The sequence below is a fragment of the Arachis hypogaea genome, chromosome 18 (genome assembly GCF_003086295.3).
Source record: "Arachis hypogaea cultivar Tifrunner chromosome 18, arahy.Tifrunner.gnm2.J5K5, whole genome shotgun sequence".
Classification (NCBI taxonomy): domain Eukaryota; kingdom Viridiplantae; phylum Streptophyta; class Magnoliopsida; order Fabales; family Fabaceae; genus Arachis; species Arachis hypogaea.
Window position 1 is genome coordinate 119,292,358 of NC_092053.1, and position 16,811 is coordinate 119,309,168.

General features: G+C 35.6%; 3 protein-coding genes across 3 annotated transcripts; all 3 read left to right on the top strand.

The window, feature by feature from the left end:
* The first annotated feature begins 1,911 nt into the window (after positions 1-1,911).
* LOC112769010 (uric acid degradation bifunctional protein TTL) lies at positions 1,912-12,064 on the top strand. Its single transcript, XM_025813402.3, has 7 exons — positions 1,912-2,433; positions 2,507-2,586; positions 2,667-2,852; positions 9,966-10,183; positions 10,274-10,375; positions 11,399-11,492; positions 11,594-12,064. The coding sequence occupies exons 4-7, from the start codon at positions 10,025-10,027 to the stop codon at positions 11,845-11,847; spliced, it is 609 nt and encodes a 202-aa protein (XP_025669187.1). The 5' UTR covers positions 1,912-2,433; positions 2,507-2,586; positions 2,667-2,852; positions 9,966-10,024; the 3' UTR covers positions 11,848-12,064.
* On the top strand, positions 6,344-9,680 carry LOC112770352 (uncharacterized). Its single transcript, XM_025814721.3, has 4 exons — positions 6,344-8,349; positions 8,431-8,742; positions 8,832-8,937; positions 9,006-9,680. Exons 1-4 carry the CDS (start codon positions 6,344-6,346, stop codon positions 9,678-9,680), a joined length of 3,099 nt encoding a protein of 1,032 aa, XP_025670506.3.
* A 1,482-nt stretch (positions 12,065-13,546) lies between the features above and the next one.
* Positions 13,547-16,477, top strand: LOC140181445 (uncharacterized). Its single transcript, XM_072225016.1, has 7 exons — positions 13,547-13,571; positions 14,031-14,411; positions 14,913-15,148; positions 15,225-15,440; positions 15,541-15,633; positions 15,731-15,832; positions 15,957-16,477. The coding sequence occupies exons 1-7, from the start codon at positions 13,547-13,549 to the stop codon at positions 16,374-16,376; spliced, it is 1,473 nt and encodes a 490-aa protein (XP_072081117.1). The 3' UTR covers positions 16,377-16,477.
* The last annotated feature ends 334 nt before the right edge of the window (positions 16,478-16,811 follow it).

The window sequence follows — 16,811 nt, forward strand, 5'->3', positions numbered from 1 at the left end:
GTTTTTTTTTTTTTTTTTTTTTGCAGAATTCTTTTTTACTTCATTATAAAACTTGCATATATGAGGAGCAAGTAAATTTTCTTGTGACCTGATTTTCTTATTGAGGTAAGATAAGGATATACATTATATTTAAGTTTATGGACTTGCATACTTAATTTTCATCATCAGCAACTTCTAAAATGATTGTAGTTTATAATCATAGTCTCTTTAAAACTTGTTGATTTGTTAGCTATCCTAACATATTCTCTAAAATATTTTCTTTATATTCTCTAATACGACCATCTTCTTTTGCAAGTAATGAACCTCAACAACATAGACCATCCAACATTTAAAAGAGTTTTACAATTGAATTGTTAGCTTTACATGATTGGATTAAGTTGGAAGTTTTTGAATTTACATCTTATGGATTATGATTATGGAAAACTTTGTAGAATTTAACTTTTGAAATACATTGTTGCTATTTTTGTAAAACTTATGGAATTGAGTTTGAATTTGTTGAAATACAATGCTATTTTTGGAGAATCCAACTTTTGATAATAGAAATAAATTATTATTTTATTAGTAGACACATAAATTATTATTTATAATAAAAAAAAGTTTTGATGTTGGAAAGATTATGACAGTTTAAAAAGTCACTAAATACAGGAAAAAACTGTCACAGAAATTAGTAATTTAGTGACGGTTTCAAATCGAAAAATCGTTACTAAAAATAATGTAACGATTTAAACAGTCATTAAATATACTTAAAATTTGTCGTAAAAACTAGTAACTTAGTTATGATTTCAAATCGTTGCTAAAAAATTTGTAACGGTTTAAAACAGTCAAGAAATATAAGAAAAAAACTATTACTAGATTTAGTAATTTAACGACAGTTTGAAAACGTCGTGAAATATAGCACAAAAAACACATTGACAAGTGTTACAAATTAGTGACAGTTTTATACTTCAAAAATCGTCACAAATAATTTAGTGACACTTCTTACCAACGGTGGTGCAAAACTGTCACTATATCAATTGGCGACACTCAAATTTGTGGCGCTTATTTTAACCGTTGTGAAAACATTTAGTGACGGTTAAAACTGTCCCCAAGCATTAAAAAGACCGTCGACAAAATGCTATTTTGTTGTAGTGTATCAATCAAGGCGAGCAAACGAATACGATAGGCATATAGAGCAATTAGATTACTAAGAAAAATTGTGTAGTGCTTTATATTTTAGTAGCATGTTTGTGGCATGTATTAAGAGTTAGAACATATAAAAGGAATGTTGTGGTTATTAATCATGAGGTTTGTGTTTTAATCTTGTTATAGTCCATGATTATGAATCTATTTTTGATAGCAATTTCAAAGAAAATGGATAAATAGTGTCATTGAGTATATCTTTATTTTGCTTTTGTTAATGAATCAAGTTGTAATGAACAATTAAAAAAATAGAATAAATAAATATTATAAATATAAAATTATAAATGTTAAGTTAAATAAAATAATTTAAGTTATTATCTTATTATCTCCATATCTTTATCTATATGTAAAATTTAGTATACCAAAAGAATAAGTTAAATTTTTTAAAACACTGAATTGAGAGTCACATCTTTAGCGTAATATTAGTTAGTCATCAAGTTAATACCGTTACATTTTGAGTGAGTGCAAGCATTCACCACATTAGATAATTGTCTCCATGTGAATTATTTAAGGAAGATTCTTGAACTACTTTAATTAAAAGCAAAAATTGACTTTATAACAAATTGAAATATCATTTATCCGGTCAAAACAATAATTTATTTGAAACCAAAATATGAATATTAATGACATAGAACAATAATAGTCATAATAATAAAACTTATGATGGTCATTCATTGCTGTGTTATTTGTATATGTGTAATGAACATACATGAACATATTCCCCATTTGAAATGATGGGTAGACTCCGCATGATAAAAGCTGATTATTAAATCAAAAATCTCCTCTAGAGGTGTACACGGACCGGGTGAAGTTGGGTTTGATGTGACTTAGACCCAGCTCGAAATATATACCGAGTCTATTTATTAGACTCGAATCTGACCCTAGACCCAATGAAACCAACACACTTTCGGGCCACAATTATACCGGGTGAAAACCGGGTGAAAATCAGGCCATTAACATTATATCACTACCACAGAAGCGGAGAGTAGTGGCGAAGAAATAGCAGCTGTGGCCAAAATCGCCGCATATTGGACGGATAACTGCAGAGATGACCGGCGGTCTGGATAAACGACGCAAAACGCTCCTAGATAGCGGCTGGGCAGCGAAGACCGCAGCTAAATCAGGATATATATCGTCAACATTCCTCGTCTGACCCTATATTCTTGGCGCGCACCAAAGCAGAGCAGAGGCGCGAAACACACCCACCCCCTGTGCCACAATATACCCGGCGACTACTTCCATAAACGCCGCTAGGTGAGTTTTAATTCAGTCTTCCAATTCCCCCTTTTATATCACAACCAATAATCTCTTCCCCCCAATTGTGCAGAAACCCGCGAGTTTCTTTTAGCAGCGCGCCAACCAAGAGCAAGAACAGAGCCGTGAACTTCAGCGCAGGAACCCACCCAGGTGAGGATCTTATCATAATTCAATGTGCCCATTCCCCCCTGTCATCTTATACCCTTTAATTGAGTCCCCCAATTTTGCAGAAACCCCTAAAATTTTCGAGCTATTGCATGTCATCCACAAGTCCTGAAACCATACTCTCTCAGCCATTGTGTGTAAAATTCCTGACCTTTGCTCCACCTTGCGCTTTCGTGTTGGTCGTCGAGCCGCACAGCTGCCATCAGTGCTTCTCTCACCGGGGTTGAAGTTGAGCATCTCCCCCTTCACTGGTTCGTTCATCCATATTGACCTCTTTTTCGTGTTTTCATTCTTGGTTCAGACTTTTGAACAATAATTTGTCTATATCTTCTATGTGTTGGGGTTAATTGCTGCTGTTTAGAGTTAGGAATTTGATTCATGTGACTTGATCCACTATGAGCAAGCTCAGCTGCCTAATCATTTATCTGTTGTTGTCATTACTTTAACTATTTGAACAATAGAGAGTTGATTATCTAGATAGATAATTCAGTATGATTAATTAGTGTATTACTCTATGTATGATTAGCAAGAATTGAGTATGATGAGTTAGCATATTACTTTGTCTATGATCAACAAGAATTGAGTATGGTTAATTATTATATTACTCTATGTATGATTAATTAGCTATGTTAAAAGATTAATCTAATTAGAGTATACATACAGCTGCACATCTGTGTATGATCAGCCTGAATGAATTGATCTGTTAATATTACTATGGTTGTCTACCCCTAATAACTTACTTTTTACTATGGACTTAGTATAGACCTTGCTTGTTTAATTTAATTTATCATTTATTTAATTGACCTCAATTTCTTTGCCTTCACGAAAGTTTTCTCTTTCTTTTTCATTTTTGGTTAATACAGTTTACCGTTTCATTGCAAATGAAGACAAAATTTCAATTGAACTCAGTTATATGCTTCATTATTGTTACTATAATTATCATTGTTATAGCATCTTCCTTCCATGGCTCAAATCCTCATAATGGTATCCCAATAATCAGCTGTCAGGCCCATTATCTCTATTCTATTATGCTTGTTCCCTGCAGAAAATTAGGATTTTCAGTTAGATTTGTTGGTCAAAGTATTAACTAAGTAGTTAGTGTGTTTCTCACAAATACTGAATTTCTATTTGTGGAATTTTATAGCAAAATTCTTTAAGTCATGGAATACAAAAAAAAAAAACAGGGCTAATATATTCGATGGAGGGTTGGTGGATTGCCAAATAAAATTAGCAATGTTTATGTTTACCAAAGAATTACTTATTTTTGTTTTCTCAAATGTGATAATGTGATTCTTCTGCAGTTTGATTTTTTTTTTTTTTGTATTTGTAAATTCAGTACTTAGTAATAATTGGTTACTTAGTTTTGATTATTTGATTATAACGTTTAATTAATTGGTGTTAGTTTTTTTTATGAACTGTGATATTACTTCTGCAGTTTGATCTCAGTTCAAGTGAGAACATTTAAATTTATTTTGAACCTTGAGATGTGTTTTCCAAATCTACTACTACTAGTGCATTTCGACAAAAATGCATTTGATATAGTTTTACCCGGATTGGATTCTAGCCTCAACTAATTTTATTCTGTTGCATTAACAAAGTGGTTTTTTTCCAAACCTTACAATAAAAATCTATTTGGTTAACACTTATAAATCAGTACTATGATAAAACCTTTCTTTTTATTCTTGTGTTTCTTAAAACTGCCTTCGTTTTTTACCTTCAACTTGGCTGATTTTTTACTAGCATGAAAAGTTATCTAATATTGACTTTTTTTGGTATTTATTGTGCTATGTCTATTTATTTTATATGTAATACTAAATGTAATCTTATAACAACTATTTCAAGGTGTTTTTCCCTTGTGCACACACTAAATTTTCAACATCGTGTACATGATTTTTTTGGGTGGTGCTATATGATATGAATGTTTTCTGCATGAGAAGTGTTGAACATTAGTGGTCTGTGATGTAAAAATATATTATTAAGAAGCTGGCTGATATCATTAGAAGAGGTGAAATTAAACTTTGTGAAGCTGAATTTGTTATTTTATTAATTATGTATTGGTACATAGGATTTTGCTGCATATTGGTTAAAATAGCTTAGGACAAATTTAGAGTAAAGCACTTGTGCCATGCTTATACAGTGCTACTCTGTTAACTCTAAGCATATAATAACAGATGGTAAAGGGCCAAAGGGCTAAAGTGATAGTGTCCCAATTCTTATATATAACAAGCTGAGTGTCTTTTTCCTTCTTTTCAATTGGCGAATAGAAGATAGTGTTAGAGTAATTAACATCTGTGTCACAACACATGTTTGAAATGCTCATCTACATGATGCATGGGCTTCACACACAGCTTGTGCCTTTCTTTCCTCTCATCATTTACCATTTTTTAATTCTTGTACTATTGTTTTTAAGTTAGTCATAAAATGGGGCTTTTCTTAAATAAGTAGTTAATTAAGAACCCATCTTTAAATACTCTTTGTTAGCTAGTAAAAAAGATTCTATTATGTTTTGTTAATTAAACAAATATTATAACTTTATGCCAATAATTTAAGGTTACGATTTAGATCTTATAATAAGTTAATTTTCCATGACCAATTTTAATCAATAATTTTCATTGCTTTATGATTAAGATCAATGATCAATCAAGTACTAGATCACATGTAGTTTCAGTTAATATATAATTTTATAGGCATAACCAAACCAATTGCTTAGCTTTTCAACAAGTAAAGAACAAAAATCCTACTCTTTCTGTCTCTCGCATTAATAGTTAATACCAAGAGCATATCATAAACTAATCTGTTTCTTTTTTCATGATAAATCCAATTTGACCTCCACTTTTGACTTTCAAATTCCAAACACTACTCCAGGCCTCCAGCATATAATCTTTGTATATTACATTAGTTTTGAATTTCTTTTTCCACTATACATGATGCCTGTTGACAATTTGCTATGCTTATACTAATTCAAAAAATTCAGTGCTATTTTCTTTTTTCATGACTGTTTAGTTATACCTTTTTTTCATTATCTTTTAAATCTAACTTTCATTCCTATTTTCTTTTTTCATTTTTTAAGGAAGCTTTTATTTTCTTTTCACTTTTTGGACTTGGAACCAGCAATTCTTTCACCCAATAATTATTTAAAAAGCACAGAATTTTGTAATGAGTAAGCCTCCTCCCTAATTCCTTTCGTGTGCTACATGTTACCTGGGATGCAAGTAACTTTTATTTCTGTTTCCGTTTTGAGTTATTCCGTTACTCTCTACATGTTTTTGCTTGTAATATATTGTCAAATTTATTACGTATGGTGCTCTCCCATCTCATTATTGTGATAAACTGTTATTGATTCTCTTGACACACTCCCCATTTTTTTGATTTATTTTATTACAAGTTTTATGTATTTTTTTACTATTTTTTTATTTGTTTCTGCTATTTCATTCATTTAGACATTGATAAGAGTTGGATTACAAAGCCTAGAGGGAATGCAGAATATAGGGATGGTCTAAATAGATTCCTTGACTTCGCATTTGCCAATGCATCATCCGATGGGATGATACATTGTCCATGCCCTTTGTGTGGGTTTCGGTGTTACCAAACTAGAGAGGACGCGTACGATCACCTTCTGATGAAACCCTTTCCCCCTAACTATACCTTTTGGTTACATCACAGCGAGAGGATCGTAGATGAGAGATCCAGCGCTAGGGAAGAACTAGAACCTAATGTAAATTTAGGAGATCAAATGCGGGACATGGTCCACGACGCATTCAACTTCCCGGGATTACAGAGTGACGACGAAGACTCGAGGAATGGGCATGTCGGAGACGTTGCGGAGGGGTTGCCGTACTTATCTGATGAACCTAGCTGCGAGGCTTGTGCCTTTCACGACTTGCTTGAGGACGGCGAGCAGGGATTATATCCGGGATGCTCAAGATTTTCGAAGCTGTCTTTCTTAGTTAGGCTGTACCATATAAAGTGCATGTGCGGAGTGAGCGACAAGGCTTTCGGATTGATTCTAGAGCTACTGGGGGATGCCTTTGAGCATGCAAGGATTTCGAAGACCTTGCACGATGCCAAGAGGATCATAAGGAAGCTCGGCATTGGGTACAAGAAGATAGATGCATGTCCAAATGACTGCATGCTATACCAGGGTACAGACCAAGACTTGTCTAGATGCAAACGGTGTGGGGCATCCAGGTGGAAGCAAAAGACCAGGAAGAATTCTTTAGTCAGAATCAACGCCGTTGTCAAGAAGAATGGAAAACCTCTACCGGTGAAGATTCTCCGTTACTTTCCTCTGATTCCACGGTTGCAGCGATTATTCATGTCCAGCAAGACATCCGTTGACATGTTGTGGCACAATAGAGGAACCAACTCTGACGGTTCCTTGAGGCATCCCAGGGATGGCGAGGGTTGGAAAGTATTTGACAGGAGATATACTGACTTTTCTGGCGATCCGCGCAATGTTCGCTTAGCCCTAGCTAGTGATGGCTTCAATTCTTATGGAAACCTCAGTTCAAAGTACTCAATATGGCCAGTGATTCTTATTCCGTACAACCTACCCCCATGGATTTGCATGAAACAAACCAACTTTATTCTCTCTATGATTATTTCTGGTCCTAAAATGCCTGGCAATGACATAGATGTCTACCTACAGCCCCTGATCGATGAGCTGAAGGAGTTGTGGGCTGGTGTTGATACCTACGACGCCAGTGAGAAGAAAATGTTCAAGATGCGAGCTGCACTGATGTGGACTATCAGTGATTTTCCTGGCTTAGGCAATTTATCTGGCTGGAATACTTACGGCGGGAGAGCTTGTCCCACGTGCAATTTGGATGCCGAGACTATGCGACTCACCTTCAGTCAGAAATGGTGTTATATGGGTCATCGTCGCTTCTTGAATCGCGATCACAAATATAGACAGGACCGGAGTAGATTTGATGGCAAGGTAGATGATAGATCCCCACCTACCAAATTGACTGGTAGGGATGTCCTGAGACAATTGGAGGGTGTTCCTGTCTCACAAGGCAAGGTGCAAGCGGTGGGCGGTAAAAGAAGGCACGGACAGCAGACCGTGGTGCAAGACGAGTCTCCCTGGAAAAAGAGGAGTGTATTCTTTGATTTGCCGTACTGGGAGAACAACGAGTTACGTCACAACCTTGATGTAATGCACATAGAGAAGAATGTATGCGACAACATTATTTTCACCATGTTGAACGAGAGCGGTAAGTCCAAAGACCACCTAAAAGCTCGAAAAGATCTCCAGTTGATGGGCATCCGGCAGGATATGTGGCCAGTTGAAGGTGGAAAGTATCCCGCTGCAGTCTTCACCATGCGGAATCCAGAGAAGGATGTCTTTCTTAGGACAATCAAGAATGTGGTCTTTCCAGATGGGTACTCTAGCAACATTTCTCGCTGTGTTGATTTAAAACAGCGCAAGTTATTCGGCTTGAAGAGTCATGACTGCCATATTCTAATGGAACATCTACTGCCAATTGCATCAAAACATGTGTTGCCCACCCCAGTGTCCGCCGTCTTAGCTGAGTTATCAGCCTTTTTCCGAATAATATGCAGTAAATCCATAGATCCTCAACAACTACCTCTCCTTCAGGATCGTGTAGTCCATACCTTGTGCCACATGGAGATGATATTTCCACCTTCCTTCTTCACAGTTATGGTTCATCTAACGGTGCATTTGGTCGAGGAGGTCCGTCTCGGTGGCCCAGTGCATTACCGGTGGATGTACCCAATTGAGAGGTATTGATCCACTTAAGCTTTCTCGACCTGTTTATAAATGGATAGCTGTCATCTAGTAATTCGTACGTTATGTTCTTAAAGGTACCTATGTCGTCTCAAGCAGTACGTACGTAACAGGGCACAACCGGAAGGACCGATTGCAGAGGGCTACTTATCCAAAAAGATTCTCACATTCTGTTCTAGATATCTAGATAATGTCGAGACTAGGATCAACCGACCAACGCGCGTTGACGACTGGCCGATCGATGCTCCACCGAGCGAGATTGCTAACATGTTCCCAGTGGTTGGAAAGGCGGTCGGGGCAAGTTCATTTTTTACTCTAACAGCAACCGAAAAGCTTCAAGCACATCGTCATGTACTGGTCAATTGCATTGCTGTAGAGAAATTCTTGGAGTAAGTACAAAGCCTGAGCTATAAAATTATACAATGAGCCAATTTGGTACTGATAGTACTAAACTTGAACAAACCTTTCGTATGCACAGTGAGTACAGAGCCATCACAAAGAGAAAACTGCGAAGTAGAACAAGGTCCCAGTCTCATATAGATAGCGTTGTGCACAGGGAATTTGCCAACTGGTTCAGGCATAAGGTAATCTTTCATATCTCAGGATCCTACTACCCTTTGACGCCCTATTGCCTCTAATGGTTCAATTCCAGGTCCCATTTGGAAGCACCAATCATTCGAACGAGTTGCAGTGGCTCGCTTGCGGTCCCCTCGCTCAGGCCAAACGCTATCCAGCTTACAATGTCAATGGATTTAAATTTAGGACCATGTCGAGGGAGGAAGGGATGAAAACACAGAATAGCGGGGTTTATGTCACTTCGGATACTAGAAGTTATGCAAGTAAATGGGATGCCAATGTTGCTGTCGGCGGCATCTCGTATTACGGGAAATTAGTAGACATCATCGAGCTAAATTACAGTGGTCAATTCAATGTAGTCTTATTCAAGTGTATTTGGGCAGACACCACGTCGGGCAGAGGCATCCGACAAGACGTTCTGGGCCACACCTGTGTCAATTTTGCCAATCCGATTCACACCAGTGATCGAGAAGACGATGAGCCGTATATATTGGCATCTGAGGCTCGTCTTGTTTTCTACGTAGAGGATGAGGTGGAGAGCGGATGGAGTGTAATAGTCCATGTGAAGCCAAGAGATTTGTTTGACATGGGCGAAGATTATGAATATTGTGAGGTCGACCTTAATCCACAGGCCTGTATGACTAGCTTGCCTGAATTTGATGTCGAACGGCTGCGGTTGACAAGAGACGGCGATTTAGAGGAGTCCACTAGTGAAAGGGTTGAAGATTGTGATGAGGCTGCCGATTCCTAAAAAACTGTTCTCCACCATGCATGTAGCTCATATACATGGCAGTTCTGGATATATACTACTGTCCTGATTCACCTACGATAGATATTGGATTTTATTTTTGTCATATCATTAGATAATAGGTTGATTATAGTGACTTATTTGAGATTTTTTAAAACTTATCCCCTCATATAAAGCTCTTTTATTCAACTATGTCTTCACAATGCTATTACCTCTCCAACTAGACTTCTTATAATCACATTTTTATATTGTCCTTGTACATTCTTTCTATTTTTGGTGGACTATCAGGGAAATTGGAGAGCAGAGACTTCTTTCCCATTACTAGAAGCCGTTGGTTCGCAGAGAAGATGATAGCTGAGTCTCCATTCTCTTCCTTGGACCACGCAACATCCTTTGCAAGACAGGTGTGGTTTAAAGAGTCCCGCATACAATCATGGTTGGATGCCTTCTCTGGACAAAGTCACCTCTATCGAGCCATATCTCATGCGCCGAGATCAATGATGAGGGTTTGTTTGTTGCTGCCCAATTTATTTTTGTACTCCATTTTCTTATTCATGGAAAGCAACCATATTCATGTGATAATTCTAAAACTTTAGGAAATGCTTCATTGGGACCGAAAGTACCGGGCTAAATTTGGGTTTGAGTTTGTAACAAGTATGGAGACGTGGTTCTCACAGAAGATACTTGACGAGGTGAAGGTAAATATTCACTTATTACCTTGCTATTTATTTAACGTATCACAATTTTACTCACCCTCGTTATTTTGTTCATTCGGTTACCATTTTTATACTTAACTTCCTTTGAGCTGAACAAGTATCTCTCTTCTTGCTCCCCATAATTATTATTATTCCCTAATATTAAAAAATAATAATAATAAGATCATAGTTATAAGAGCATATATATATGAGTTAATTATTCCTAGAGCTATATGTAAAAAAATGAGTAAAGTTAAATAATATTTTAATTTAACTTAGTTTCATTCTAACCTTAGATAATGTCAATTTAGTTTCAATTTAATTTAATTAATTTAGTCTATCTTTAACTTTTTCCTTTTTTGAAGAAATTTTTAAATTAAACATTTTAAGAAGCAAAGACTAAACGGAATTATACTTCACTATAATTTGGTAACTTTAAGAGTGAAACTAAAACTAAGAAAAAAAAGGAGGTAAAGATTTTTATATTGATTACCTGGCAAATCCCATGGATCGTAGTTGCAAACATTGATCTCAGGATTGATTGAAGCTGGCAACTGAAAAGAGAAAACCTTACATTTCAAATACTGAAATAGAAGCTTCTCTTCTGTTGGTTGGAACCGAAATACAGGTGGCAATAATCTCACTCCATTCTTGTTAGGTTCAAAAATCAAACCAAACCAGTTGAGAATAAATGTAGCCCGCAATAATGCAGGAGTCGCTTATATCTTGTATCAATTTGAGACCTTAATCTGTGTGCATGAGGCATATTCTTTGATCTGACTTGAGCAGAAAGAGCACTCCAAAAGATTCATTCTGTTTCTGGTGTTACTGGTGTTCTCTTTCTTTGATGCCATAGTCTTCTTGCTATCTAATCTGTTTGCTATCTCAAGAAATAAAATGTAATGATTCTACTGCTGAGTCACCTGATTTTTTATGTTTTAGGTTCGGAATCATTTGAATGATTTTACATTGTCCCAGGTTTTTACAAACAGTATTTCTACATTATTTTTGTGATGTGTTGTACAGGCACGATATGAAAATACTCTTGTTGTTGAACTGGATATTGCAGCACAAGAGGAATTCAAACTCATAGAACACGGACTTGAACGTCTATGGGAACGTAAGAAAGACAACTTTACTTGTTGTTGATGTAATATGATTATGTTCATACACTAATTCTTGAAATTCTGCGCCTATTTTGTGCTACGATGTACCTCTCAGGGTTATCTCGATCCCAGATTCAGGAGGTATCCGAAGCTACTGGAGAGGTGGTTCCGGATTCATTGGAGAAAGAGGACGACATCCCCTCCGGTGGCTCTGAAAAAGCTGATTCTGCTGGACAAAATGCCTCGATGCTGTCGTATGACCTCAATAAAACGCCGGAAGAGAATGATTATCCTTATAGTGGAATGTCTCCTGATAAGAAAAATGCCTGGCACCTAGCTATGTGGGCGACTAGATACTTGAACCCTTGAGGATATTGCAATAGTTTAATTGAAGAATTAGGATTCAGATTTATAGGATGCCCAAGAATTGTTTTTTGAAGTTGTCGTGACTTTATAATTCTTCAGATTGTTATTAGGGATCGTTAGTATGCTGCATTGAAGGTCCTTGGTCTACTGCTTTACGTATTTCTGCACTTTATTAAAAGACTATCGCAAGATTCTGATTATCAAAAAATTTTTGGCACAATGATGAGCGAAATGTTTTGCTATGATATTTTCCAAACAAACTAACAAATAAAAATCTATCTATTTTTTTTTACTTTCTTTTGACGTCTAAAAAAAGTACCTAGAAATATGCTAGTAATTATTATTATTATTGTCATTAATAATATTATTAATATTATTATTATTGATAGTTATTATTATTTTAATAATTACTCACCTTATTATTATTGTATTCACGTCCTTCTTATTTTATTAATTATTATTATTATTTAATATTGGTATTTATTACTGTCTATTATTATTATTATTATTATTATTATTATTATTATTATTATTATACTTTTTTTGGCCTCATATATTTTTCATTTTTCAACTTAATGTTCACAATTTTTAACACAAATACATCTCTATCACATATTAGGTATGACTTTCTATCTATTTATATTATTTTTCATAAGCTACTTAAAAAAAGGTAAAACTTTACCAATTCAAGCCTATTCTTATCACCACTTAATATGCTTACGGTTATTATTGTTCATTTTACCCTATTATTATTATTATTATTATTATTATTATTGTTATAAAATGTTAAAATGAAAACATAGATTGCTAATCTTAAAGGAATTAATAGCTAGTGAGGGCTAAATTTAAATGTTAAATTTAAAGTTAATTGAAAAACAAAAATGAAAAAAGCTGTTGATAAAATGTAGAATTTAATATTATAATTATTATTATGTTTAACCCACGTACCGTATTATTATTACTATAATTGTTATTATGTTAAAATTTAAAATATCAACAGCAAATTTACGTTGTGCAATATTTTTTGGTTTTAAGATTTCTCAAATTATATTCTTCTCGGTTATGTTCTGTTTTTTTGGCAAAATATTTTCATGGTTCAAATTATTATTATTAGAATTAATATTATTAGTTCCCTCTAACAATCAAAATTAGGGATTTCGTTTAATATCAAATATTTCAAACACCCGCCAAACTTGATTACTCCTTATATGAAATACCCCTCGTCCGTAACCCACCCCTTCTTCTCAATCCTAATACACCCGAGCCATACCTCATAGCACTTAGCCCTGAATACAGTGAACGAAGCCCCACCCCCAAAGAGGAGCTCTCAACTGTCGCGTTCTGGCACCTCCCCACCCCCAAAGAGGAGCTCTCAACTGCTGTTAGGTCGTCCAATCGGGCCAGCTGTTACATCGTCCTCTCACTGTTGTGGTAATCACCAGTTCTCTATCAATTTATGATGGTATAATGTTTCTTTGATTGGACGTTCTTACTGCATATGAAGATTGTGCATGTTTCGATAATGGGCTGATTCTGGTTTTCCTAATTACGCATGTCTCATCTTTTGATGAAATCCCACTTCATTATTTGAATCTAGGTCAGTGATTATAGCCCAATAGGTGGTATTTACTTATATGGTTAGAGATTTGAGTGTATTGCTAGTTTAGATTTGAAAAGAAAGTTCTTCTATGATCAATGAAGTATGGAACTAGAGGTTCGTGCTGTGGGTTGGTTCTCTAAGAATCAATTAATAATCATCACACTACTGTATAGAAACCAGTAAATATGGTTAGTACACCAATTAGTGTGGAATAAAATAGGGCTAATTAATTTTTTTTACTGTGCAGCTCCCAGGACTGTAGTTTAGGAGCAGGATTTAGGTAGTAATTGGACTGCTGTGAATGAATGTTATGTATAATTTGAATGTCCAACTTTTAAATCCAAAGGTAGTAATTGGACTGCTGTGAATGAATGTTATGTATAATTTGAATGTCCAACTTTTAAATCCAAATCACTACTACTTGTAGTATATAAGGACCTTAAACATAGATGTATATCCAGCTCACTCTTTATAAGTTATTGTATTAGTTTTGATGTTGTCTCTTAAGATTGGACACTAATCAAAATTAGTTCAACAGCATTAATTCCTCAATTATTAACGTGAGTATATATCTTGTTGTCGTCAGGAGTTTACAATGGCTCGGAAAGGTCGATTCACGAAAAAATCAAAATTGGAACCAGGATCTCAGCAACCACTGGAGCGAATGCGATTTTGGACTCCCACCATGATGGCTCTCAAATTCTTCCGACCAATGGTGAAAGTGTCCCCGCTAGTGGTGATAGTGTCCCCGCTACTTCACGCCCTTTCCGTCGCGAAGTGAACCAAGGCCTGCTCCAGACGAGCACAAATAGTACCCAAAACTCGCTGACAGGCCATCTCAACTTGGAGGCTAATGCTATTGAGGAACCTCTTGTCGAAGAAGAAGTTGACGAGCTCCATGATGCTCCTGTGGTTCAGAGTCGCAGAGGACGCAAGACTACAGAGTTTTGGACTGTTAAGATCATAGGTATCTTTCCAAATTATTTTTCTTCCATCAACATCATTTAAGCTCCACCCATTATTAATTTACACAATACTGAAATTCGTTCATCCCAAATGCTTTCAGTTGCAAAACAGGTCAATGACATTTGACCTTCTCCATTTGTTTGCAGAGTAATTTTTTAATTTCTTGTATCATAATCTTTAATTGGATAAAATGTATTCTGTGGCCTGTCAAAATAATTATAAAAGATTTTGATTTATTATATTAATTTTATTTTTGCCTACATTTCAAATAAAGCGATAAATTTGTTCTTATTATTAGTTTTCTAAATTAAAAGTCGGTAATTTTTTTTAAATTTGTTTCAAGTGTTGCAAATCTACACCAATTTATGCATGTTATATGTTGAATTGATCCATCATAATTCTTTTGTTAGGTGTATACTAAGGTAGTATTTTAATATTATTATGTTATATGTAAATTTTTTCGCATGCTGTCCACAACGCAAATGTTATATTTGGCTTATAGATTCTGACGGCACAATCAAGCCGGCAAAACTAAGTGTGAGGGATGCTATGGCACGGCCTAACGGTAGGAAGATCGTGCTCAGGTTCAACAACGCAAAGCAAGCAATTGGAGATGAAGCTGGACTATTGAGTGGCGTGCTTGGTCTGTTGGGATCTGATTATGGAAAATTTTCCATCTGTAGGAAAAGTTGGCATCAGATTAAAACTAAAGACAAGGTTTATAACGAATGTGTCAAGGTAAAAGTTTATATCCCGGGTAAATTAAATTTGCTTATTTTTACAATTTTATTGACAACTTGTATTATCTGTGTAGCAAATTTTTCACTTTGATGAAGACAGCGAAGGAATTATTAAAAAAAATATGTTGAAAAGTATGGGGAAGGCTTGGAAGGAAACAAGGCTGAGGTTGTATGACCGTTTTTATGAGCCAACATTCACTATTGATCAAAATCTTGAGAATCGACCGCCGGGAATTGATCGAGAGCATTGGAGATGGTTCCTTGACTATCGCGCCGAACCTGAGACGAAGGTAATATACTGTATCGTTGTTACACAAGAATACCAATTATGCTGCATTGAGTCCTTTTCTATTAGATTCTAATCGCCCTTTGTCTCTGATGGACCAATAGGAGAAGTGTAGGAAAAATACGGAGAATCGATCAAAAAAACAATATACCCACAGTGGAGGTTTGAAAAGCTTCACACGGCGGATGGAAGATGAGGTAATTTACTTGTTTTGTTTAGTTATGCTAGTATCTTTGTGACTAAATTTTCATTGATTTTGTGGAAAATTTTAATGCAAAAACTTTGTTGTTACAGTCAGAAGAACAAGGAAGAATAATCGGTAGAGGAGAGTTATGGATTAAGATGCACAAAAAGAAGGATGGCTCATATATGAATGATGAAGCAAGAGCAATTGGTGTAAGTAGTACTTGTTAATTGATAAAGGTTAACACAAGTCAATTTAGGAGAATTACCCCTATTTTTTTTTTGTGATTTTGGTTGATAGTGCATATCTTTCCATGTTACTAATTTGTGTATGTAGGAAAGAATTGAGGATATTGAGCAACAGGATGAGTCTGCCAGAATGTTGTCTCAAAATGACTCCATTGCTCAGGTTTTCGAAAAAGAAAAACCGGGTAGAGTACGTGGTGTGGGTTTTGGACCGACTCCTAGTCAACTCTTCGGTCCGAATTCACATGCGCCTGGCAACGGAGTCCAACTAGAGGAGACCCAGAGGAGGCTGCTTGAATTGCAGGCAGAGCTGGAAGGCGAGAAGTTGAAGAGGAAGGCGATGGAGGACGAGGCAGCAGCAGAGAAGAAAAAGATGAAAGTAATAGAGGACGAGGCAGCAGCAGAGAAGAAAAAGATGAAGGCGATGGAGAGTGCTCTGATTTATCTGTTTCAAAGGCAGGGTGTGGAGCTACCACCAGACATCGCTGCAGGGATGAGTTTCATAGAATGATAGAGTGAAAATAGAATATTAGGATTGGAGTTATTTTGCATTGAAGTAAACATTTTATTGAATTAGACTGAGCAACTCTATGAAAGAGATTTATTTACTTCGTATTTTGATGGATATATTAATTTGTTTTGCTTATATTTAAATTTTGTTTTTGCTTCAATTTTATATTCTATTTTTGAGTTTCAAATTTTCACTCTTATAATAATGGAAAATAAAAAATAGTTAAAAAGAATAATTCAATAATATTATAAATAAATTACGCGTGTTTTATTTGAAAAACGAAAATTTCTTTTTTTTATTAAATTAGCGGCGGTTTTAAACCGCCGCTGTTTGGGTTCAGATCAACCGCCGCTAACTTTTAACATAAACTGATGTCCCATTTGACGGTGGTTTAAAACCGCCGCTAAACTTGTGGAAACTTGGACTCGTCATGCC

What these genes read in the sequence shown, in the direction of transcription:
- LOC112770352 (XM_025814721.3), top strand. Translation starts at nt 6,344, where the DNA reads ATGGTCCACGACGCATTCAACTTCCCGGGATTACAGAGTGACGACGAA. An exon ending in GCTGTAGAGAAATTCTTGGA is followed by an intron (nt 8,743 to 8,831) that starts GTAAGTACAAAG and finishes TCGTATGCACAG; the next exon opens with TGAGTACAGAGCCATCACAA. An exon ending in CCAACTGGTTCAGGCATAAG is followed by an intron (nt 8,938 to 9,005) that starts GTAATCTTTCAT and finishes GTTCAATTCCAG; the next exon opens with GTCCCATTTGGAAGCACCAA.
- LOC112769010 (XM_025813402.3), top strand. Translation starts at nt 10,025, where the DNA reads ATGATAGCTGAGTCTCCATTCTCTTCCTTGGACCACGCAACATCCTTT. An exon ending in CGCCGAGATCAATGATGAGG is followed by an intron (nt 10,184 to 10,273) that starts GTTTGTTTGTTG and finishes CTAAAACTTTAG; the next exon opens with GAAATGCTTCATTGGGACCG. An exon ending in ACTTGAACGTCTATGGGAAC is followed by an intron (nt 11,493 to 11,593) that starts GTAAGAAAGACA and finishes TGTACCTCTCAG; the next exon opens with GGTTATCTCGATCCCAGATT.
- LOC140181445 (XM_072225016.1), top strand. Translation starts at nt 13,547, where the DNA reads ATGGAACTAGAGGTTCGTGCTGTGG. An exon ending in TTGGACTGTTAAGATCATAG is followed by an intron (nt 14,412 to 14,912) that starts GTATCTTTCCAA and finishes TTTGGCTTATAG; the next exon opens with ATTCTGACGGCACAATCAAG. An exon ending in ATGAAGCAAGAGCAATTGGT is followed by an intron (nt 15,833 to 15,956) that starts GTAAGTAGTACT and finishes TTGTGTATGTAG; the next exon opens with GAAAGAATTGAGGATATTGA.